Source organism: Corylus avellana, chromosome ca10, assembly GCF_901000735.1.
Source record: "Corylus avellana chromosome ca10, CavTom2PMs-1.0".
NCBI classification, from domain to species: domain Eukaryota; kingdom Viridiplantae; phylum Streptophyta; class Magnoliopsida; order Fagales; family Betulaceae; genus Corylus; species Corylus avellana.
The window spans coordinates 21151779-21176172 of NC_081550.1; the positions used below are offsets into that span (position 1 = coordinate 21151779).

The 24394-nt window shown below is 36.8% G+C and overlaps 2 protein-coding genes and 2 non-coding genes across 4 annotated transcripts; all 4 read left to right on the forward strand.

Moving 5' to 3' along the window:
- Positions 1-2547: 2547 nt before the first annotated feature.
- LOC132164846 (small nucleolar RNA SNORD25) lies at positions 2548-2639 on the forward strand. Its single transcript, XR_009438446.1, has one exon. It is a non-coding gene; the product is annotated as a small nucleolar RNA SNORD25 (small nucleolar RNA).
- Positions 2640-2682: 43 nt separating this feature from the next.
- Positions 2683-2825, forward strand: LOC132164841 (small nucleolar RNA snoR136). The gene has a single exon (XR_009438443.1). It is a non-coding gene; the product is annotated as a small nucleolar RNA snoR136 (small nucleolar RNA).
- A 5499-nt stretch (positions 2826-8324) lies between these two features.
- LOC132163520 (probable protein phosphatase 2C 25) lies at positions 8325-10854 on the forward strand. The gene is made up of 4 exons (XM_059573834.1): positions 8325-9022; positions 9609-9947; positions 10060-10239; positions 10349-10854. Exons 1-4 carry the CDS (start codon positions 8534-8536, stop codon positions 10508-10510), a joined length of 1170 nt encoding a protein of 389 aa, XP_059429817.1. The 5' UTR covers positions 8325-8533; the 3' UTR covers positions 10511-10854.
- An 8023-nt stretch (positions 10855-18877) lies between these two features.
- On the forward strand, positions 18878-20480 carry LOC132164276 (mitogen-activated protein kinase kinase kinase 17-like). Its single transcript, XM_059574759.1, has one exon. The coding sequence runs from the start codon at positions 19040-19042 to the stop codon at positions 20468-20470; it is 1431 nt and encodes a 476-aa protein (XP_059430742.1). The 5' UTR covers positions 18878-19039; the 3' UTR covers positions 20471-20480.
- Positions 20481-24394: the final 3914 nt, after the last annotated feature.

Below are 24394 nucleotides of genomic sequence, written 5' to 3' on the forward strand. Positions count from 1 at the left end.
TCCAGGCTTTCCCTTCTAATAGGTGACTCGTTGTGTTATGGGTTCCCTTGGAGGATGTCATTAAGCATTTATCCTTGCTGTTCTTTGGCTTGATTGGTCATAGAGAAGTGATACATGTATTTGTTAGTGTTTGTTTTCAAGAGCTCACTTCATAACGTGGTAATAAAATTTACCATTTGATGAAATAATAAATGAAGTATATATAGCATCTGATGGTGATTTTCATTTCTAATTCGCAAGGTATAAGTACCGTTTCTTTGGTTGTATGCCTTATTTTAGTGAAACTGTCAACATCCCTTGTTTGAGTTTTTAGGGCTTATTGTTCAACCCCTGCCTTTTTTTTTTTTTTCTTTTTTTTTTCATTATTATTTTTAATTAAAAAAAGAAAAAAAAAAAGAAAAAAAAAGAAAGAAAGAGATGGCGATGAGAGCGACTACTTTACCTGGACACGACTATAGTAGCACATGCTGAAGCTTTTGAAGAAAGGTGAAAGTAGGATGAGTTTTTATTTTTTATATTTTTTTTATTAGGCTCAAAGAGAGAAATAAAATGAAAGCCGTCCTTAAGGGGTAGTTCAAGCGGTTATGAATCACGTCTCATGAAGCAAAGATCACTAGTTCGAATCCCTTATCTCTCTTTCCTTGTGAGGATATGTCAAAAAAAAAAAAAAAAAAGGATGTAAGATAATTTTAAAGTGGAATTTAAACCAAAAAAAAAAAAAAGTGTTTGAAAGACCATATGTGGATGTTGTTGGCATGAAGAAAAGAATCACATTTCACTTTCATACGTTTGACTTTTGTTTCTATTTTTAATAAAGACTGCATTAATAAGACACTTTTATATGAGTCAAGACGCATAGGAATTAGATAAGAGATGAGAATGTAACTAAATAATACTAAGAAATATCTTTTTATCGTCCTAATATTAGTGTCGATCAAAATTCAATAAGAATAATTTTAAAATTCAATAGATGATGAAGAGATTGTTCCTGCCATTATAAGGTAGCAATTGAGGGGTGAGCATATACCCGCCCGACTCGCAAAACCGCCCTGAACCGTCCCGCAAATTGCGAATTTTCAGTTATTTTTCTCGGATACGGGTCTGTCCCCAAACCCGGCCGGGGCAGGACGGGTTGCGGGTTATACAAATTTTTTCTCAGGGTACCTGCCCCGGCCCGCCCGCCATGCTATGCTAAGGACCAAAAATTAAAAACCCTATCCTAACCCTCTCCTCTTCCTCTCGTAGCCGCATGCCTCTCTCAACTCTATTCTCATTTTTTTCACTCCAGAAAGTTCTCTCATTTTCTTCTTTCTTTAGTTTCTTCCTTCCTCTGTCTCTCTCTCGTCTGCCTGCGCCTCTCTCTCGCTCCCTCTTTCTTTTCAGATTTCACAGCCATGGAAGAACGGAAACAAGAGAACCATGATCTGGGTTTTTCTGCGCCTTCATTTTCTTCTTTCTTCCTTCCTCTTTCTCTCTCTCTCTCATCTGCCTGCGCCTCTCTCTCTCCCTCTCTCTCTCTTTGAGGATTGCACAACCATGGAAGAAGGAAAACAAGAGAATCAATGAATCATGATCTGGGTTTTCTGCCTGTGGTTGTGGGTAAGTTCTTGTTGTGGGTTTTCATCAAACTGCCTTTGAGTTTGTTGGGTGTTTGTGTAGATTTTTTTTAGGTTTGTTTTGTTCATGGACTTTAGCCGAGGTTGCGATGTAAACCCCAAAACCCGCCAAACACGTTCAACCCGCCCCGTACTACCCGCCCCGCAGTACCCGAATACCCGGCGGATATTGCAAATTTGAGCGGGTAGCGGGTCTGAATTTTCAAAACCCGCACCATGCGGGTCAGGTAGCCAAAATGCCCAAAACCCGCCCGATCCGACCCCTTCTCAGCCCTTTAATTTCACTATAGAAAGGAAAAAGCTTGAGGATAGTATTGTAATTTCGGTTGGTCGAAATTAGGGAAACACGAGAGCAAGGAACATCAGCCACTCAATCCAAAGAAGCCCACACATCAACCGTCCGATCCCTCTTCTCGTCCCTTTATAAACCCAACCCTCCAAGCACTTCACAACACAGTTCGCCCCCTTCCCTTAGGCAATTAGGGTTTCTCAGATCTTATTTTATATCTCTAAAATTTCAAACAACATATCAACCCTCCGATCCCTCCCTCTATAAAACCCACCATCCAAGAGCTTCATCTCCCAGTACGCCCCCTTCACTTATGCAATTAGGGTTTCTCAGATCTCTCTCTGCTCAGTGAGTATTTTCAAAGTCCACTACTTTTATCTTTCCCATGTTTTATTAGTTATACTTGTTTTCCGAGCAAGGCTTCATCATCTGGTCATTTAGGATTCGATCAATTCCCATATGACTCGTTCCCTTGAAGCAAAAGTGAGTGTGTTGTTTAATATTCAAAAATCTTCCTTGCATTTTCCTCCTGCTCCGGAAGAACACTTGAACAACTATATTTTCTGTATATAAAAATTCAATTTTTCTTTTCTAAATTCATTTTTCGTTTGTGGGTAATATATAGATGGGAGTATTATATGTTGCAACGGTGATGAGCCTTTTTACAGACACAGACCTGTAATGATTTGCGGTAATGATCGCAATTTTAAGAACATCTAAGGGACTGAGTTTCATATTAATACTCCCAATTTTTTTTTCTTCTATTTTTCTATTTTTAGGGCTTCAAATCCTTTGTTTTCTTAGTCTTGCGCTAAATCTTGTTTGTGCGAGGCAGTGTTGAAGTGAAGCCCAAGATATCTGTTCTCCTCGCTATCCAGTGCTTCCTTTATGTTGCATTAGGACGTCGGGGAACTACATTCGTTCTTTTCATTCCAATTATGTTTGAAAAAAAAAAATCTAATATTGATTTTAGTCACACCATTGTATATTAGTGTATTCATTTTAGTTGATTAATCCATCAGCAAAACATAGAAAATAACCTTTCAAACATGAAGGATTTGTAGTCTTTTGCATTTCAAAATAAATTATCTCATTATTTATATTAGATCATAACCCTAAATGTACTCAAGAGTTCAGTTAGATCATAACCTTTCAAACATGAAGGATTTGTAGTCTTTTGCATTTCAAAAGAAATTATTTCATTATTTATGTTAGATCATAACCCTAAATGTACTCAGAGTTCAGACAGGCCTGCTTAATAAAGCCCACGGGCTATAAGGATTTCATCAACTGGCAGTTTGGCCCACCCTTTATTTGTTTAAGAAGCCCAATAGTTTCTTCCCAAAATGAAAATTAAAACAAATCTTGTTAAGAATATCACATGTACTTACCTTAAACCATTTTTAAATGATTATTGAGTATTGTCAATTTATACAGAAATATAAAAGGGAACCAAATTGTGTTTTTAAACTAAATTGACCTAGATGAAATTCAGCACAAATTAAACTTTTTAATCCCTAGAAGCCAACTACGTGAACATTCCAATCACAACTCAGATGAGATTTAATCGCCATAAACACTAAAAACCACTTAATCAAGCCAAACATAACAGATTTTTAAGACCCAATTCCATAAATAAAATCATATTCCTCGGTATCCTAATCTTCTAACTAGATTTGTGACGTCAAAAAAAAAACTGTTAACTTTGACGTTAAGATCGACTCTAACGTGTGCTGTTGAGGAACTAATTTAAAATTTGGGCAAAACCTGAGGAACTTGTTTTTTAGGGTTAAATACTTTATTCACCTTTGTAGTTTAACTTCATTATTTTTTTTGACTCTTAGGATTTACTTTTTATCATAAAAGGTCCCTCTATTTTGCTTAAAGACGGAGATGGTCCTTCCGTCAAAATTCTGACCAAAATTTGACTAAACGCTACATCAACACCAATTATGGTTTGACATGTGTTCATATAATTAATTAATTAATTAAAAAAATAAATTTTTAAAAATAAAATTTGGAGTGGCTACGCTGTCCATTTGGGGGGTGGCCTTTGGCCGTGAGGGTGGTTCAGCTACGCCAAGGGCCAATTGAAAAAAAAAATAATAATAAATTGCCAAAAGGCCCTTTGGGGTGGTTCAGCCATTGAACCACCCTATGGCCTTTGAGGTGGTTCGGCTACTCCTAAGGGCCTTCCCGCAAATTAAAAAAAAAAAAAAATCAATTGGCCCTTGCGGGTTGTTCATGGCCAAAGGGGGTGCCCAACCACCCCCAAATTGTTAAAGGGGGTGGCTCCATTTTTTTTAAATTTAATTCAATATAATTTTTAATATTTTACGTGTCAAACAGTAATTGGTGCTGACGTGACGTTCTGTCAACTTTTGGACAGAATTTTGATAGAGGGACCATTTGAGTCTTTAAGCAAAGTAGAGGGACCTCTTATGATAAAAAGTAAACTATATGGATCAAAAAAAATGAAGAAGTCAAACTACATGCGTGAATAAGGTATTTAACCCTTTTTAAAAAAAAAATAAAAAAAATTGAAAACTCAATAACTAAATCTAAATTAGATAAAAACTTAGGGAAATATGATTTTTTTTTTTTTTTTTTTTTCGTGTTCTAAGCGGAAGTGTTTGTTTTTTATTGGATGGTGCAAACCGCAAAGTACCCTATTTACATCAAGACCAAATTGAAGTTATTCTTTCTATAACATATTTTATGTTTTTGAATGTGTGAAAACATAGATTTTTCCATATTTTTAAATGAGACGGTTTTTGCAATTTTGTTTAAAAACACGCATTTGACTTGCAAGAATTGTGGAGCCAAGTTCACACCTCTATCCAAAATTTTTTGTTTTCAACTTCAAGCTTATTAGTTTGAAAACATAATGACCTTAAACAACTTCTAGTAACAACGCGAATTTTAAAAGTCAAGTTAATTGTTTGTTAAAATTGATGTGCGACTTTTAAAATTGCGCGTTTTTTAAAATGTAACAACCTTGTTGCCAGCCGCGACGAAACGTCCATTTTTTTTTCATGCATTTTCAAAAATGACACTTTTGACAATTTTATCTAAAAACACATGCGAAAATTACATAGCAAAATCCAACTCAAAATATGCTTCAATTCCATGTAAAGGTGCTTCCATGAAGGCATAGAAGACCTGGTCCAACACATATGCTCAATTAATGCATGGAGATATTTTCTTGTCCTTTACAAAACAAACAACAATAAAAACACACACACACAAACATACAAGTATGTCGGCTGAGTTGCTCTAGACTCGTTCTTTCAACGCATGGACTTTGATCGAGTATGGCCCTAGCTGATTAATAACTTATCCAATTACAACGTGCTCAAAGGGAAATAAAAGACAAGACCTTTCTGCTCAAGTCCTAAAAACTTGACCCATTAACATAACTTGTTTGGATTATTAGTATGGATCCGCAATTCGTGTTTATGTGTCCAATTTTTAATTGTGTCGAAGTATTTGAATAAGACTATATACATATATTATTATGGATACCAAATCTTTTATCATGAAATAGGTACCAAAATAATGTTGACCTTATTCATTGGCACCGGTAAAATTTGTCTTGATTAATTATTTTGATTATCTCAGATAAATAAGTTCCACATCATTTTAGTACACATCTTTTGATAAAAAGTTTTATACCATTAGCATTTATTTTTTTATTTAACCAAAATGACCCGTCCAATGACGAACTTTTTTTTATTTAAACAAAAATTATATTTTTGTTATTAATAAACAATTCAAAACATAAAATATTTTTTAAATGTTAAAGAAAAAAATTACATTTTCGAACCAAAATTAAGAAAAAAGAAAAATCAAAACTACCTTTAAGATTTTTATTTTCTTGACTATATAACCCATGCACGATCGTCCAAACAAACAAACAAACAGAACCAATTTTGTTAAAGGAAAGAGACAGACGCGTGGTGCATACACGTGGTGCTCTGTGATAGGGAACCGCTGACGAAAGAATCTGCTAGGGCGGACGCGTGGTAGAGACACGTGGTGTGGCGTGATAGGGTGATGTTAACGTATCCATCTGCTGGGCGGCACAACGGTCACCGAATGGAACGTGTCTTGGGGCAACGGTAACTTCGGCGAAGCTTGCATTGCGAGTGGATTAATGAGAGGGGGGGCCCACGTGGCAGCTTGCTAGCAACATCTTCGCAACGAAGAAATCGGGGATTACTGACCAGTGAGGAGTCAAAACACTCTTTACACACCGTAGATAACGTGTTTGACCCCTAAATGGAAACGCAATTTTTTTTTTTTTCTTTTTTTGGTATTTCTCTTCTCACAATTGCCACCCGTGAAATTCCCTTTCTGCCCTTGCATACTATCACCTTTGTAAAGTGTAATAGCCGACATTAAAAGACAAAGAAGAAGGTATTAAAATATAAAATATGGATAAAGAAACCCTTTTACCAAGTCTATTTGGGCCGATCATCAACAAACTCGATACGAAATTAGTAAATTATGATTAAAAAGGTTAACCCAATTGAATGGGTCGAGCTATGATTGACCCATATAATTTTATACTCATACCTTGACACAACTCAATTAATTTATGACTCGATCCTGCAAATTTGACACGAACTCAACACGAAATTAGCAGGTTATAGTTGAAGAGTCTGACTTGTTTAATTAAATGGGTCGAATTATAATTAATCTATATAATCATATACTCATGTCTGAATATAACCAAAACTAAACACAAAAACACAAATTGCCACTCCTAATCTACTTAATTGAAGGTTATATTAAATGATTCCTATAAGTATATATAAGAGCCGGCATAAAAAAAAAAAAAGCTATTAAATATAAAATATGGATAAAGAAATCTTTTACTAAGTCTATTTAGGGTCGATGATTTTTGACATGATCAACAAACTCAACACGAAATTAGTTAATTAGGTTTGAGAGGGTTGACTAAATTAAATTGGTCGATTTATGGTGGACCTATATAATTTTATACTCATGCCTCAACACAAACCTAACGCGAAATTAGCAGGTTATAATTAAAGAGTCTGACTCATTTAATTAAATAGATCAGATTACAGTTAACTTATATAGCGTTATACTTATGTCTGAATACGACCCAAACCGGACACAAAAACACGAATTGTAACTTCTAATCTATTAAATTGATGTTTATATTACATGATTCCTACATGAATTTTTAAAAATACAAGTGAGAATGACATGCTTTATGAATCTGATTTAAAATGTATGTGTGAATCAAATGCTCCAAATGCATATGTCAATTTAGTATAGTGTAATAGAAAAATGTCCACTAACCCAATTTGTCCTATAAATAATCAATTGTATGACCACTTATTGGAATCAAATGATTATCATATAGAAGTATATGAATGTCACACAATATTTTAGTGGAATTTAGAGAAGAGCAAACACGTCAGATATATTATAGACCAAAAATTGTCCAAAAGCATGGTGGCATAGACTAACTATATGTATTAAATATTATGTGTGTTTAAGGTTCTTACTCATATTCTTCTTCTTTTAAATAATCAATCGAATGCTGTTCTAAACATATGAATATTGAATCCTTGACTATTCTGATTATAAGAAGGGGTCTTATTATTTTCTATTGTACTAACAAGCTATGGAAATCTTCAAAGTCTTTTTCATATTTCAAAAATGATTTTGTTAAGCTTAATATTGCTTATGAAGAAAAGTCGATTTTAGGGGGATTCTCCAACTGTTTTTACACATTTCAAGCAGGATTATTTGTATTACTATCAAGTTTATGCAATTTAGCTAAGGAAGTTAAAGAACACATATAAAAAATAAGTAAATTTCAGAATATATATATATAAAATAATATTTACGTAGGATCATGAGAACACTACAATGAACCGTATAATTTTTCTTTTTAAAGTGACACAAGAGAAACTTATAGAATTGTTTAACTACAAGACATTAAAAGGGCAAAAAACATATATTTGATTTTTTAGCAATTTTGATGACACAATTGCTAAAGATATCCTATTTGAGGCTTATCTGCCCAATTATATCTCGGGTTGTCCTCTCATCTACTTAGTTATGTGAATTCCACGAGAGTTTTCTCGTATTTACAGCTCTCAGATTACAAGTAATCTAGAAAACAAATTACTGAAAAATCAAATCCAAAAAACAGTTATGGAAAAGAAATCCCAGAAGCACGCAATCATTTGTTTTAGTAAAGCAAACCAAAGAAGGCCCAGACCGAGTCGCATAAGAAAAATATGAACAAAAACCACTTAACGAAACCAGCGATGGGGGGTAAAAATGACTTTCTGCATATTCTAGAACGAGTGCCCCCAAAAAAAAAACACTTAGTCAAATGACGTTAACAATAAACCCTAAGGAGCGCTCTACAAACACGGAAGAATACGACCCCACTCTGACTTTCTTCCAAAACCCCCTCTCCTTTAAATCCGACGAAACAACAATCTTTGAAAGCATATGAAACCGAATCGGAGAAAAGATTTTGGGAGGAAGAAAGAAAAACTGAAAAACATTAGAAAACGGAATCAAAAATCGTAGAACGTTGTTGTGAAAGCGTGTTGGTTTTGGTTTTAGAAAAGGAAGGATGTCTTGCTCTGTTGCGGTATCGAGCTCTCCAGTGTTCTCGCCATCTTCGTCGCTGTTCTACAACAAGGCCTCGATGATCTCACCGTCGCATGAAGCTCTAACGCTAACGCTAACCCACCTAAAGCCCTCACACTCGTCTTCTTCCGCTTCGTCTTCTTCGGCTTCTTTGTCTTCTCCTAAGTCACCGTCTTCGCCTTTTAGGATTCGGCTTGCGAAGCCGCCAACTGGGTTGTCTTCTCCTTCGATTTCGGCTTCTGGGTCGTCGTCCACGTCGCCGAGTACGGTTCTGAAGAGGAAGAGACCGGCGAGGCTCGCTATTCCGGTGGCCTCGTTGGGTTTTGTGGCTCCGTTGACGCCGTCTATGGCGGAGAGGGAGGTGGTAGAGGAAGAGGGAGATGGGTATTCTGTGTACTGCAAGAGAGGGAGGAGAGAGGCTATGGAGGACCGTTATTCTGCTGTCCTTAACGTTCAGGGAGATATCAAACAGGTAATTTTTTCAAAGTTGCTTTTTTTTTTTTTTTTTTTTTTTCCTTCTTTCTTTTTTTCTGCAATTTAAGATTTGCCTGTGAGACTAATTATTTGTGGTGGCTAAAGTTTTTTCTGAAGCGGAAATTAAAATAAAAATAAAAATCTTTTCATGTTTGGGTTCCAAGTTGGATAAAATATCTAATAAGATTTGCATAGTGAAATTAATTGATTAGTTTTGATGCAAGCTGTCCCAGTAGCTAAATTTATGGTGAATTTAGGCTTGTGAAATTGAAATTAATTGATTTTGATTATCGGATTTTCATCAAGAGGTTGAAATTATGGAGTAATAAGAAAATTAATGAATAAATAAAATCCCTTTTGGAGCATGTTCATTGATGAAATTTACTGTGGTTATTTCCTTCTAGAAGTGGAGGTTTGATATCCTAAACTTACAGCTACTAATTCCTGTAATACGGAATAGGGTCTTCAACTTTTAATATTTAGGAACTATTTTCAGTTGAACAAAGCTTATGCCATCATATATATAGTTGTAGAGATATTGTAATGGGATTTGAGCCTAATATGTTGTTGCTTCATCTTTGCAGTCTTTATTTGGTGTATTTGATGGACATGGAGGTGCAAAAGCTGCTGAGTTTGCGGCAGAAAACTTGGATAAGAACATAATAGATGAAGTGATGAGAAGAGGCGATGTGGAAATTGAGGAGGCCGTTAAGAAAGGTTACTTGAACACAGACTCTGATTTTTTGAAAGAAGATGTACGCAGTGGCTCGTGCTGTGTGACAGCCTTGATCAGGAAAGGGAACCTTGTTGTGTCTAATGCCGGTGACTGTCGTGCTGTTATTAGCAGAGGTGGTGTTGCTGAGGGCCTGACCTCTGATCATCGCCCTTCAAGGAAAGAGGAAAAGGACAGAATTGAGGCCATGGTGAGTGTTTGTGAATCAAATTTTCATTGCTTTCAATCTTGTGTTAATTGCATGTATACTTCTCATTGCCTGGCAGTCTGAATAATGGGTTGTTTTGAATTTCATTTTGCAGGGTGGCTATGTTGATTTCTGCCATGGTACTTGGAGAATTCAGGGCTCTCTGGCTGTGTCTAGAGGGATTGGTGATCAGCACCTTAAACAATGGGTAATAGCAGAGCCGGATACAAAAGTCCTTAGAATCAAGCCAGAACATGAATTCCTAATCTTAGCATCGGATGGTTTATGGGATAAGGTATAGCTTCTTATGCTTTTCTCCTTTTCCTTTTCCTTTATTGCTTGAATCCTTTGAAAGATGTAAGTACCAAATTATTGATCAGACTCTTTCCTTTCTTGGTTTGCAGGTTAGTAATCAGGAAGCAGTAGATCTTGCTCGTCCATGGTGCATGGGCATTGATAAACCAGAGCCATTGACTGCCTGTAAAAATCTTGTAGACCTTTCGGTTTCGCGAGGTTCTTGCGACGATATAAGCGTGATGCTAATCCAACTGCGGCACTACATTTGATGTTCTGGTTACCTGCAGAGTAGGAAATCAAACTGACATATAGGTTGAGGAAACTTGTCTTTGCCCCATGAGCTGAAGGCAAGGTTCTCTTAACTACAATTTTCATTCTTTGTACGACCAGCTCTCATAAGTGGTTTTGATCACAAATATGATGGTGATATAGTGGTGGTGGTGGTGGAAGATGATTCTTTTATTATTTAGAGCAGCCTGATTTATTTACTGTAGATATTTTGACATAATTCTGGAGATTTTACAATCATAGCTAGGGATAGGAGATTCAAAACAGTCAGATACTTGTATTATTCTTTATTTATACATATCTTCAAGAATCTTCATATTTTTCAGTTTGTTCTAAGATATTTCTACCTTTCTTTTACCTTCTATTGGCTAGTTTCTGCTTTACATCTGCACTGACTATCTACTGGTGCTGAGAGTAGCCATGGGTCATTTTGTTGTTGACTACCAAGAAGTTAAAAAAGGGCCTGCTCAAATTGGTCCTCTCAAGAGAGGCAGTTCAGGCTTGAGTCTTGCTAATTGAATTTTTTGGGCTCAATTTGGGCTTTGTGCAGAATCTTTGTGGACAGTATTGCTCGCATTACTGCTAAGTTTTGTTTTTTTTTTTTTTGAGATTGCATTAATAACAGAAAAAACAATACAAAAGGAAGGGTGGGGGCACACCTATATAGACTCCGTTACAAACATCACAGTGCAATGAAGGATAAAATCAAACAATATTTGAGAAGAGTAATGCTAAACACGTACCCTCACTTTCTTACATTCACTTCTCTACACTTATAATTGGTTTTTAAAACCACCAAATATTTATTAGATTTTAATCCAATGATTTTAAAAGTTACTTATGGGTGTAAAGAAGTTGGAGTATGTATAACATTACTCATTTGAAAACGTGTTAAATCAATGACAATTTAGTGAAATGGCTGTTTGGAAAAAAAAAACACCTACTAAGATTACAAGATAACTTATAAGCCACTATGAAGGATAACACCAATAATTGTGTTACGTGTTGAAGTAGTGTTATTCTATTAGGTCATTATGTTCTTGGGTTTATTTGTTGGGTTAGAAGTTATTTTTTTATTTTTTTATTTTTTTTGTGAGTACAATAGAAAGCAACAAACAGAAAGGGCTAAAACAACGAACTATGAAAACAATAAAAAGTCTGGGGGGTCCTTCCCACTGGCAATAGGAATCGAGAGAAAAGGAGAAAGGTGATAGGGAATGCAGCCAGAAAAGTTTCTGGCCGCGGCCCAACGTACCGCATAATGAGCGTAAAAGTTTACACTTCTGGTGACTTTCCTAGCTTCCCAGAAAGAAGATACTGAGATAGAGTCAAGAGTATCACAATAGATTAGGTTATTAAGTTGTAAGTCAAATGAAAGTCTTATTTCATGTGAGACTCTATTTTCTCTTGTATTCCATTCTTTTAAATATTGCATTGTTATTGAATAAAATTAATCAATCAAAGTAAATTATTCAAACTATGTTTGTAAGAGTTGAGAGCATATCTAATTGCTCATAAAACTATAATAAGAGATCTAAGATTCATCAAAAATCCTACCATAAGAGGTCACGATTCCTCAAAAATCTTATCATATCCATCTTTCTACCTAGTTCTCTTCTAATCTTCTTATCAAAATCTTAACAAATTGCTTCGAATTTAACACCAATAAGTGCCCAGCCATCCTTGTTATCTTTACAAGGTTTTCTTCAATTTTGAAACCCAATTCAGGACTTCACAAGAATTTCGGTCTAGACATTTTTTTTTTTTTTTAATCAAACCGGCATCCATTAAAACAGAAACAGGTTACAGGACAGACACAAATCCTTGAGTGGGGTGTATTAGGTTTCACTAGAGTAAGGAATAGAGCCCTAGGCCGGGTTCTGTTGAATTACCACTTTCTCTTGATATTTATTCTTCTTATTTACAGTGAATTTGTGGTCATTCCACCCTACATGAAACAGTAATATTTACTTTTTTTCTTAAAAAAAAAAAAAAAAACCAATTAATTTCTGTGATGGCTACCATTGCAGCTGAAAGTTCACTTCTCAAATCTCAAGTTTTGTTATATTTTAAGATATTTATCCATAAAATTACTGTCAGTTTGATTTAACGGTTTCAAAACATACAATTTGAAAAAATAGATGTAGTTAATAAAAACATATTTTTTAAAACGTAGTATAAAAAAATAGTATGGTAAACTACTTATAAAATAGTATATTTTTTAAAATGTACTATTTTGTCTACCTGTTAAAAAAATGATTTTTTTTTTTTTTTTCATAAATACATTTTCAAACAAAATAATTTTTATAATTTTGTTTAAAAATACGCGTTTGGTATGTAAAATTGTGTGACCAAACCCAGTCTAAAAGACATGCAACTATCTGTCTGGAGACAGCCGACCTGTCATTTATCAATCAAAAGAAACAAAAAACAACTAACCATTGAAGACCAATTCTTTATCAATTTATAATGAAGATCGAATATCTTAATTAAATTACAAGAATACCACATACCTGCCGACCACTGCCTGCCCTTTGTATTCATATACTTGGTACTGTAGGGTTGTATCTTCGACTCAATCATCTTCATGTCACAAAAATCAAAATCTTAGTTAAAAATGACAGATAATCTCGAACACTAAAGTTCCACATTAAGAACATAATTAATAGCTTAAATAGAGCGACGTTTTTTTTCTGAGCGGTTAAATAATCACAAAAGACAGACCAACATGGTCGCCTGTGATTGAAATTGACCCACAAGTTGCACATGAGTAAGGACCAAATGCCTTCATGTCTGCCCACACCGCACGTTGGCAATTTGCGGGGTTTCGCAGAAGGTGCAAGCTCACAGTTGTCTCATTATAATGTTTAACACCATGTTATATGGTTGGCTACTACACAGCTTTCTTGTTTCTGTACCAAACTGGTCCAAACCTTAATTGTAGATCGATGCAATCTTTGTGGTCCATATGTGTTTGTCTTGCATCTCATTATTCAATGACAATGATCCACCGAAATTATTACATTTTTCGGTCTAACAGGTTCCGAGTTTTTGATTGGTGTGATGCACTTTTTTCGAGGTGGATGCCGACGGGTCTCACTCCAATGCTTAAGTTAGTTCATTTAAACTCACTTCAATGCTTAAGTTAGTTCATTTAAAAAAAAAAAGTGTCTAATACACAATAATTGAATCTATCTTTTATACCTATGTGTTGAGAGTTTGAATTGGACCAGGACCTCTACTCCAATTCAACTTGGAGTCGGACGGTTAGCTTACATTTTTTTAGTAGAGTCATATTCGGGCTTGAATTGTGTCTTCCTGAATCAGTAGCTTTGTAAGCCTATCATTGACCTTGAAACTCAGGATTTGATGGGTTGGTTAGTGAAATAATTTCTAACACGGTCCATTTTACAGTAGACAAGTGTTTAAGAGCCAAACAAATGAACCCAAAAATTTTCCAAACTGAAGTAACAAGGGTTTTTAAATTTAAAAAAAATGTAATTATTTATCCCTTGTTTACCACTCACTGTTTGCCACGTCAATTTAAAAATTTTTCCGAATCCATTTATTTGGCTCCCTAATAATTCCCTTTACGATAAGAGACAGAGAAGCGGAATGATCATTTCTCGGTGTTTTATCATGGATAAAGTTTTTATCAAATGATAAATTGATATTTGTTATTAAAATGCATTTAACAATTATATGATTTAAAAACTTTAATAAATTGAGTTCAATGAATTTACTCCGACCTTATTTGAAGACGGTTTTTATTAAAGGAAAAGATTTATTATAGGAAAAATTACAGTTTACCCACCCAAAGTTGTCAGCGATTTGCAATTCCGCCTCCAAAGTTTCAATTTTTGCAATCCACCCCCCTAAAGTTTCAATTTTTTGCAATTCAGGCAATCCGTCAGTCAAAGCCGCTTTGACTGACGGAACAGTAATCATGTGCGCCACACGTGATCACTGTTGGCCTTTTTGTACCCAAAATGCCCTCACCCACACCTTACCCACAGCAAACGGCGTCGTTTGATGCTGCTCCTTCGCCAGAGTTCGTTGATGGGTCATTGCTCGAAAATTTGCCTTTACCTGCAACAAGATGGAGAGCCCAAATGACGGAATCTCCTGCAACAGATCGAAATCTCCTCCTCTGCCCCCTTTGGCGTTCAAAGACAAAGTCCCCTTTAACACTAAATTAATTCAAACTTTGAATGTCATTTTCTACAAAATTAATTCAAATTTTAATTATTCATTTTGTTGACAGTCTTCCTAAAGGGATCGCACAAGTCAATTTGTTGCTTGTATGTTTTGTTTGTTGGTGGCATACAGATCTTCAAGGAAACCATGTGCTGCATTTGGATTGGTTAGGTCTAAGCTCAAAGAAAGATGTTGGGAGATGAGAGCATCCTAGAAAGCTAACGCGTTGCCCCACGCCTTGTCCTCTTTCATGTGCTTGCCCCACACCTTGTTCTCTTCCCACAGACGAGCCATATCTAAGCAAAGCCAACCAAGTTCGAAGCCAGGTTTTCGGGATTCAACGAACTCCGGCTAAGGAAAAGCACCAAACTGTGATTAATGAAAACCGTGATTCTGTGAAACTTGTAAGAATTAGAAAGCACTGAACCTGAGAATGAGATATTTGAGAGAAACTTGTTAGAAACTTAGACCGTTAATCGTGTTACTTGTTAGAGAGAGAGAGGGAAATAGAGAGACAAACCTGAGAACTGAATGGAAAGCTAGAGCGGTGGTTCGGTGTAGATCAAAGCGGCGTGGGTTAGCCTGGGTTGGGATGGGCGTGGGTCATATGGGTTGGGCGTGCGTGCGTGATGGAAAAGCATAGGGGCATTTTGGGTATAAAAAGGCCAACAGTGATCACGTGTGGTACACATGATCACTGTTCCGTCAGCCAAAGCGGCTTTTACTGACGGATTGCCTGAATTACAAAAAATTAAAACTTTAGAGGGGTGAATTACAAAAATTAAAATTTTGGAGACGAAATTGCAAATCGTTAACAACTTTGAGGAAAGTAATGTGTAATTTTTCCTTCATTATAAAAGTGAAAATAGGGCGTCTCTTGGCTTGCCTTCTAGCCATTCCAACTTCCAACGCAAAGCTGCAAGAAAGTTTCTTTTTTACAGATATCTTTTTGATTCTCTAATAACAACTGGCGGCTGGCGTGTTTTTTTTTTTTTTTTTTTCTGAAATGCATGAATTTCAACGAAAAACGAAGGTAAGGATGTGAGGTTTGCATGTCAGCCGCAAAAGATGGAACATTTTGTTCATGCATGTTGGATTGTCGGCCGTCCGATATGTGTTTGCTGTTTTGTCTCGTCATCCGACGACATATGTCCGCACCACCAGAATGGGGTGTCAGCCTTTTCCGTTTCTTTTAAAAAACCAATAAATCCTCGTATTTGCTAAACCCGCAAACGAAGGAAAATATGTTTTATGTCCATCATACCCTTTTGCCTTCGCTCCAAAGTTTCTCATTTTTTTAATTCCTCTCATCCCTCTTTATCATAATTATATATTATCCATAATCATGAGATTATTTTAATAACAGCAACAATTAAGATTAAATTTTAAAGTTGACTTATTTTTAAAAATTTTTAATATAAAAGAAAAAATGAAAAGAAATTTTTAAAAATTCAACCTTAATTGTTGCTTTTACTACAACATGTAAGTCGAATCCCATAAAAACAAAAAGAGTTCTTAAATAAAATTATAGAAAGTGACCCGTTTTAAACCTGTGTTTTGAAACAACAAAATCAAAGGGATGTTAATCAATTAAAGGAAAATTCTAAATTCAAGAATAATTTAGGCAAATATAAACTATCATCTATCTTTGTTCTTTAAAAATATAGAACTTCAATTTCATGTTTGGGCTCTTTTTAGTTGGATGGTCAGTTAAAAATAAGTCAATTTTAAAATTTAATCTTAACGGTTACTTTTACTACAACATACATATTGTTATTTTAATAATAACTTGTAAACCAGATTTGTTTTTGTGTTGTGCAGAAAATACCAAATTTATATTTCTGCATATTTATTTATTATAATAGCGACGTTACTCTCTCATTTTCAAAATACTTTTAAGCAAATGAAAAAAAACGAAAAGCACACCTTTTGAATTTTTCTTTTTCTTTTTAAGGTTTTTTTTTCTTCTTCTTTTATAGTTTTTTCCATTGTAGTTTACGTGGACAACCCATACTCTCTTTTCCCTTTCTTACGCCGCGTAAGAAAATGTTCCAACTTATCCCTTGATGAAGACACCTTTATACCCACTTTCTTAAATTGTGAATTAGCTTCACCTTGTAATTATCTATCACCATCCACACGAAGACACGTGGTCATCCACAAAAAAATTAGAGACAGATGGGCCCATGACAAGACACAATAAAGAATCAAGAAACCTCCCCATCGGTTCCCATCTTCATCTTACTTTCATGTAAATTCACAAGTACCACAAGTTCTTGATGTACCAAATTCTCCATATTTAAAATGGAATGTCTTGATTTCGGCCCCTCAATATGAGTGTAATTATAGTAATTAAGAACAGAGAAAAATAGTTGCCACTAATTTAAAGATAATGGATGAAAGTGATTCATTTGACAAAATCAATACGATACGATATCCATTTGGTCAACTCAGATCGATAATGTGATTTGAAAACGCGAACTCCAATTATACCACAGAAATTAAGGTGTTAGCATAACAGTTGCTTAAAGAATACTAAGAGTACAACACATATAATTGAATAATTATTATTGGTTTCGTCCTAAATACAAGCAAGCATGGAATCTGGCGTAACATCATGTTGCGATCATAACTTGTTAGTAAGTTATAATTAAGCGCTACAATCGAACAGGTTCGTTCCATATTAGTGGGCACCTCCTATTCAAGGATTTGCTTTATTAATGGACACCAGTATAAGAAGAGGACATACAATCATTTCATGTATCATTACATAAACCATTATTCCTCTCATCGCTATAGCTATCTTCCTTAAATTAGCAACTCACTCTTTATCTTTGTTAACTTAAGTCAATTGAAGATCTTCCCCACCAGCAATCCATAGCAAAATTTCCTCTGTTTTTACTCTTTCTTGTTGGTGTGAGTTTGACGGTGCAATCAACTAAATTATCATGCACCCTAAAGCGTGTAATTAGGATAATTAAAAACTCAAGATATAAGTATATAATAATTGGAGTGGGTTGGTGGGAAACTACCAACTGCCCCAAATCCTTATTGGTAATTCACTTTAGCCTCAAAGGACACCCTGACCTTTGAGAAGAGATACGGATGGATGACAGGCATGCAATTTCCAAAAAACATGCTAATTAATATTAAAATCAAATATTACAACAACAACAATAACATATATTATATTATAGTATGTAATGGAGGCTGATCGTGCACGTCAACAGGCTTCAACCCTCAAAACTCTTCACTGTAAACGCCACAAACAAGCATCGTGGGAATCCAGACATCTAGCATCCATATCCAATTCCTTTACCAAAATTCTCTCTACTTTCTCTTTCCCGGCAGCGTGGACCTACAGTTTTCTGCCACGTCGTCAACCCACCATTTAGTTCCAACACCGGTCTCAACCGAACCCTGTCCCCCCTTGAACCCATGTGGCGCGCTCTTTTCACTGCTCCTTTCCGCGACCGATTTGTCACCTCTACAATATTTTTTTAATTGATTTTTTAATTATGATTATTTTTCCCTGATCCATTGCACCGCGCCTTAGTTTCAGAGGTGTACACCACATCATCACAGCCGTCCAACGTAGATTGGGCTCATAATCTCTAGAAAGCAACATGTTTGGAGTACTCTAGTTGTCAGCTGTTCAAAGTACATAAAATTGACTTATAATTGAGATAATGCTCTAAACGAATCAAAATTTAATAGTTATTTTATTAACTAATTTAATCCAAAAGGTTAGGAAAATCCTACATCTTGATAACTATGATTCCGTACGATGAACATAACCAAAAAGTAATTAAATAAAAAAAGAGTAAGTGGATCGAAAGAGATCTAAAGGACATTTACTGCAGCTAGCAAGAAGGCCTCCACGTTCCATAAATAGCACTTTCCTCAACGCACACCCACACAACTCCAAACAAAATTGCTTTCTTCCACGAACCATCCACCTGATTCCTAATCCACACTATTTACTTCCAACAAAACAACGTGTCGAAATTTCCGAAACATTTCCCATGATTTCATCCAATAAACGGTCCAGATGAGGCCTTCATTGTGACGGATAAGGATAAAACTCAGTATCCCACCACCCCCCACCACTATCTCTTTTACGTCAACCCAGACCAGTTCCAGCCCCAGAACCTCCCCTGACGTCACCGAACCGTTCTCTCAAATTATCCACTTGTAAATTCCACGTCACACCCAACATTTATTTTTGTTTAATATTCTTGGTCTTTATATATATAGAGTTAAGAGAGAGGCGAGCTTACAAAGACAACGTAAACGAACAGTTCCACTCAGACATGGTTTCCTGGGTTAGAGGGAAGTGCGTAGGGAAGGGCTCCTTCGGTACCGTGACGCTCGGAGTCAACGTACCGGACGGTGCCGTTTTTGCTGTGAAGTCCGTGGATCGGAATTCGGGTCTGCCCGGTCACGTGGAGGCGTTGGAGAACGAGATTCGGATCCTCCGTTCGCTCTCCTCGCCTTATGTGGTGGGCTTTCTCGGCGACGACGTGACGTACGAGTCCCCCACGACGTCGTTCCGGAACCTCCACATGGAGTACTTGCCAGCTGGCACAGTGGCAAAAAGGTGCGTCCCTGACGTGGATGAGAGGACTGTGCGGTCCTACACCTGGTGTGTCGTCTCGGCGTTGAAGTACGTGCACTCCAGAAGCATTGTCCACTGCGACGTCAAGGGAAGGAACATTCTGGTGGGGCCGAGTTTGAACTCCGCGAAACTCGCCGATTTCGGATCGGCGATTGAGAGCTCTTGGGAAACGCGTGGTGTTCCGATTGTGCCACGCGGGAGTCCTCTGTGGATGGCACCGGAGGTAATTAGGCGGGAATTTCAGGGGCCAGAGTCCGACGTGTGGTCATTAGGCTGCACGGTCATCGAGATGGTCACCGGAAAGCCGGCCTGGGAAGACCACGGAGCCGATACGCTGAGTCGAATTGGGTTTTCGGACGACTTGCCAGAATTTCCCGCCCGGTTATCCGAACTCGGGCGAGACTTTCTCGAGAAGTGCCTCAGGAGAGACCCGAAGAAGCGGTGGAGCTGCGATCAGCTGCTACAGCACCCATTTCTGTCATCATCGGCGTTTCCCAACTCGGTGGTCATCGACTCATCGCCGCGTTGCGTGCTCGACTGGGTTAACTCGGAGTTCGAGGAATACGGTAGCGAAGAGAATGGGCCGAGTCCGAACTGTGATTCTGATTCTCAAAGTTACGAAACTTCGGCGAGGGACAGGATCGGTAAATTGGCGACAACGGCATGGAAAAATTGGGAATCGGACGGTTGGGTGGAGGTGAGGGCCTTGGCATGTGACACGGTGGCAGCAGGTGGGAGCTGTAGTGGGGACGAAGGGGAGGGGACAAGTACGGAAGATCCGGAAATGATGAGGACAGGGGAGGAAACAGCGGGGACAAGTGCGAGGACAAGTTTGGAATATTCGAATTCTGGTGGCTGGCTTTTACTGGTAATTAGGCTGAAAGATAGTAATAATAATTTCCAGTGCGACTCTGGATTTGGGTGTGCTTGCAGAGCTGGCTCGCCTTGTCGGTGTGGGACGCAAAAGGCAGATTTTGCGGTGGCGAGTGCGATACTCTCATTATTGTTGTTCGAAGTTTATTTGACAGAAATAATTTTTAATAAATTATTATTCATATTCTTCACCTTTTATTCTTGGCCTCAATTTTTGTATGCATGTGACCAACTGTCTATACAGAGTGTGTAGATGCTCATATATATGGTGTTAGGAGAATCACATCTAATTTAAAGTATTGTACAATGTTTGGATCATCAATTATTGCTTCCATCCAGTTCCTTCACCCTTCTTGCCGGCGGGAAGCAAGGAAAATTCACACAAATGCCGGTTACCACAAGTTTTGAGTAATATGATTGTGATATACTATTAAGTACATGCTCAAATTACATCTTTCTCATAATTAAAATGTATGATATTAATGTAGACCGGAAAACTAAGGGTTCCATAAAGAGAGCGATGATTAGGGAGAAACTCGCATCTGACGAGTTCTACTAAAAAGGATTACTTGAAGAAGAACGGAGTAGATGTGAGTGTGGAAGCGCCAGGGAAGCTAAAGCCCGTCCGGACGGAGGGAGTATCCGTTCGAACGCCCGTGATCCAGAGAGCTACGTCTGAAGCTCATTTGCTGCAAGTCCGAATGAGGTTTATCCAGGGAGTCCTCGTTTGGAGCTCGTCTGCAATCTCGTCCGGACGAAGGGTAACCAGGGAGCCCAGTAGTTCGTCTACAACCCCGTTCGGACGCCTATGTTAATTTCTGCAGTTTCTTGTTTTTTTCCCCTGCCTGTCTAAACAGCCCTATGTCCGTCCGGACGGCCAGCGTAGCTGTAACTTAGCCGACTTTAATTCTGTTTCCTTCTAGGTTTAGGACTGTTGAGGCTATAAATACATGCTTATAACCCCAAGAACGCAGCTTTTGATTATTATATGGTTTTCTTCAATAAGAATACTCAGAGTTGAGTTTCTTTTGTGTTTTTTCCTTAAACCTTAGATAGCATCTATTGTTTTAAGAAAATTCTTAAAACTTTGATAGTTTCAAGGTCTAGAAGTATGTATCACGTTCCTTATTGTTGTTATTCCCTGTAACCCACTAAATCAAGTTGCATAAGTTGGTATCAGAGCCCAAGTACTTTTTATGAATGGGACAACAAGAGTTCTAAAGAGCATGACGGATTGAGACGACAAGTGGAAGAGATACATTTTTCAGAGTGTATTGCAATTTTTCATGAAGAAGAGGAACCCTTGGAAGAGGTAAACATTTCAGATAGTTTTGCAATTTTTCATGACAATTCTACACACCATGTGCTTGATAAGAGCCTCGAGGATAAAGTCTTCAATTTTTGTATTGAGCCAATTAACTATGTTGATTTCATCGGGGTAGATGCTATTTTATCAAATTATTCTAACCAAAGTTGTGATGAGATCTATATGGCAGAGAAGACCTTTTTTTTTTTTATCAAAGAGTGAAGGGGTAGTTGCTAGTTCTTTGGAGATTCTCATGGCATGTGAGAAGGACATGGTACGAGAAAACCATGGCAAGCCTACATGGCAAGGTGATGTGTGGAGCTTTCAAAACAATCATCAAGATCTTTTGATGATTAGAGGCATCACATTTATAATGGGATGTTGCCTTGTCTTAATCTTGAGAAAGGGGGAATGGAATGAGTTGACAGGCACCCGAAGGATCTTGAAAAGAACAGGCCGAATTCGAGGACGAATTCTCTCAAACATTGGGAGAATGATGTTGGGTGGAAATTAACCCCCCTACGAGATTCAATAATGAGGATGCGAATTCGAGGGTGAATTATCTCCAACCTGGGGAGGATGATGTAGATGGGAAAGCTAAGGATTCTATAAAGAAGAGCAGTGATTAGGGAGAAACTCGCACCTGACGAGCTCTACTAAAAAGGATTACTTGAAGAAGAACCGAGCATATGTGAGTGTGGAAGTGGCTCGAAGAATCAAGACTAGGTCATAAACGCGCAAGGAAGGTGAAGCCCGTTCGGACGGAGGGAGTATCCGTCCGGACGCCCATGATCCAAAGAGCTTCGTTTGAAGCTCGTTTGCCGCAAGTCCGAACGAGGTTTATCCAGGGAGTCCTTGTGTGGAGCTCGTCTGCAATCTCGTCCGGATGGAGGGCAACCAGGGAGAGCTCGTCTGGAGTTTGTCTGCAACCCCATCCGGACGCCTATGTTAATTTCTGCAGTTTCCTTTTTTTTTCCCTGCCCGTCTAGACGGCCAACGTAGTTGTACCTTAACCAACTTTAATTCTATTTCCTTCTAGGTTTAGGAATCTTGGAGCTATAAATACATGCTTATAACCCCAAAAACGCAACTTTTGATTATTATATGTTTTTCTTTAATAAGAATACTCAGAGTTGAGTTTCTTTTGTGTTTTTTTTTTCCTTAAACCTTAGATAACATCGATTGTTTTAAGAAGATTTCTTAGATCTTTGATAGTCTTAAGATCTAGAAATATTTATCACATTCCTTATTGTTGTTATTCGATGTAGACCACTAAGTCACGCTGCATCAGATATACTAAAATGTCTAATCGGCCGGCCTAAGTTTAGAATTTAGGGGTTCAGGAGCCAAATCATAAGTTCTGATCGGGCCATAAAAACTAAAGTTCCAACTACTTTGATAATAACTAAGGATGTAATGCATAAGGTAATTCCCTTACGATTCCATCCTCAGACAACATCGTTAACTTGTCAATAAGCACGCAATCTAGCGCGGCACTTGATGATGGTTGTAGCCTGTCAGTAGGGAAGGAGTTCATGCTACATTTTGCCATAGTTGTATCCCATCCGTTATCCAAAATTGACCGTGCAATAAACTGTGTTATATATATATAATGCAATTCCCAAATTATTGTCTTGAACCATATCAAGAATAAGAGTGGGGTGGCGATGAGACTTGTTCACGCCACTAGCACCACTAGCACGTAATGTTGGTAACGATTTCACAATAATAATGATACTTTAGAAAGGATAAACATATAGAGAGCCACATATTAATTAGTAGAAGATTTTGTGGTTTGAGTATAAACAAAAAATTTCTCCTCTTGTTTCTTTTTGACTAGACAGAAACAGAGGTTCCCCTGTTTCCTTGACGGCTTCTTTGGATCGGTTCATATTGATCCTTTCCTAAGAGATATATATATTTTATATTCCACGTGAAACATAAGTTGGAAGTATATATTATAATTCAACTAGGAAATTTCGTAGGGAATTGGTTAACGACAATGGGATGATATAACACTCTTTTAAGGTTCCATTGGGGTTATGGATTATTTTCTTTATTCTTTTCTATATTTCCTATAAATTAGATCGTAGGAATTCTAATTGGGGTTATCTTATGCATTACTCTAGCACATGAGCCATTTAGAAAAGTCACGTGCGTCACAAAACATTGATTCTTATAGTGAAGGGGGGGGCCAGAAACTCTCCACTTGTTGTGGTCTTTGCGGTTTGGGCTTGAGTATAAAGGCTCAATTGTATTTGTGAAAGAAGAAGAACCAAATGAAGTCTCTATATATCATTGAAAGTAATATATATGATTAAATATGTATATGAACTACAAAATGTTTCTTTCAGTTTTTGTTTTTGTTTTTTTTTTTTTGTTTTTTTGTTTTTTAATTATATTTTAATTTAAAAATCATACATTTTAAAATGCAAAATTATTAATTAAGTTTTTATATTCATTACTTTCCATATTCTTCTTAGCATTCAATTCAGATTGACGTTAGAGCACATTAGAAACAAAAATTAATTGAAACTAACGTCACTATCTTGTAGAAAGTTATGTATGAAAAACTTTCATGAATGTGAAGATGAGAAAGTAACAAGTGGGCATTCTAATAATTTATATACGTTGAAAAATTTATGACGTTGAGTCATTCTTTATGGATGTGAATCATACACATCCGAAGAAATGGAATAACTACATGTCTAGAGTCAATAATGAGAAATAATTCACCTCAATATATATATATATATATATATATATATATGTATATATATATATTCTCCATCTCATACTATAAATTCAATAGATCAACCATTAAATTTATAGACTCATATAGACCTTAGACAAATTCAATAGTGAATTTAT

Excerpts from the sequence above, each read along its gene's own strand:
- LOC132163520 (XM_059573834.1), top strand. The coding sequence starts at position 8,534 with ATGTCTTGCTCTGTTGCGGTATCGAGCTCTCCAGTGTTCTCGCCATCT. Across the intron at positions 9,023-9,608 it reads TTCAGGGAGATATCAAACAG|TCTTTATTTGGTGTATTTGA; the intron begins GTAATTTTTTCA and ends TCATCTTTGCAG. Across the intron at positions 10,240-10,348 it reads CGGATGGTTTATGGGATAAG|GTTAGTAATCAGGAAGCAGT; the intron begins GTATAGCTTCTT and ends CTTGGTTTGCAG.
- LOC132164276 (XM_059574759.1), top strand. The coding sequence starts at position 19,040 with ATGGTTTCCTGGGTTAGAGGGAAGTGCGTAGGGAAGGGCTCCTTCGGT.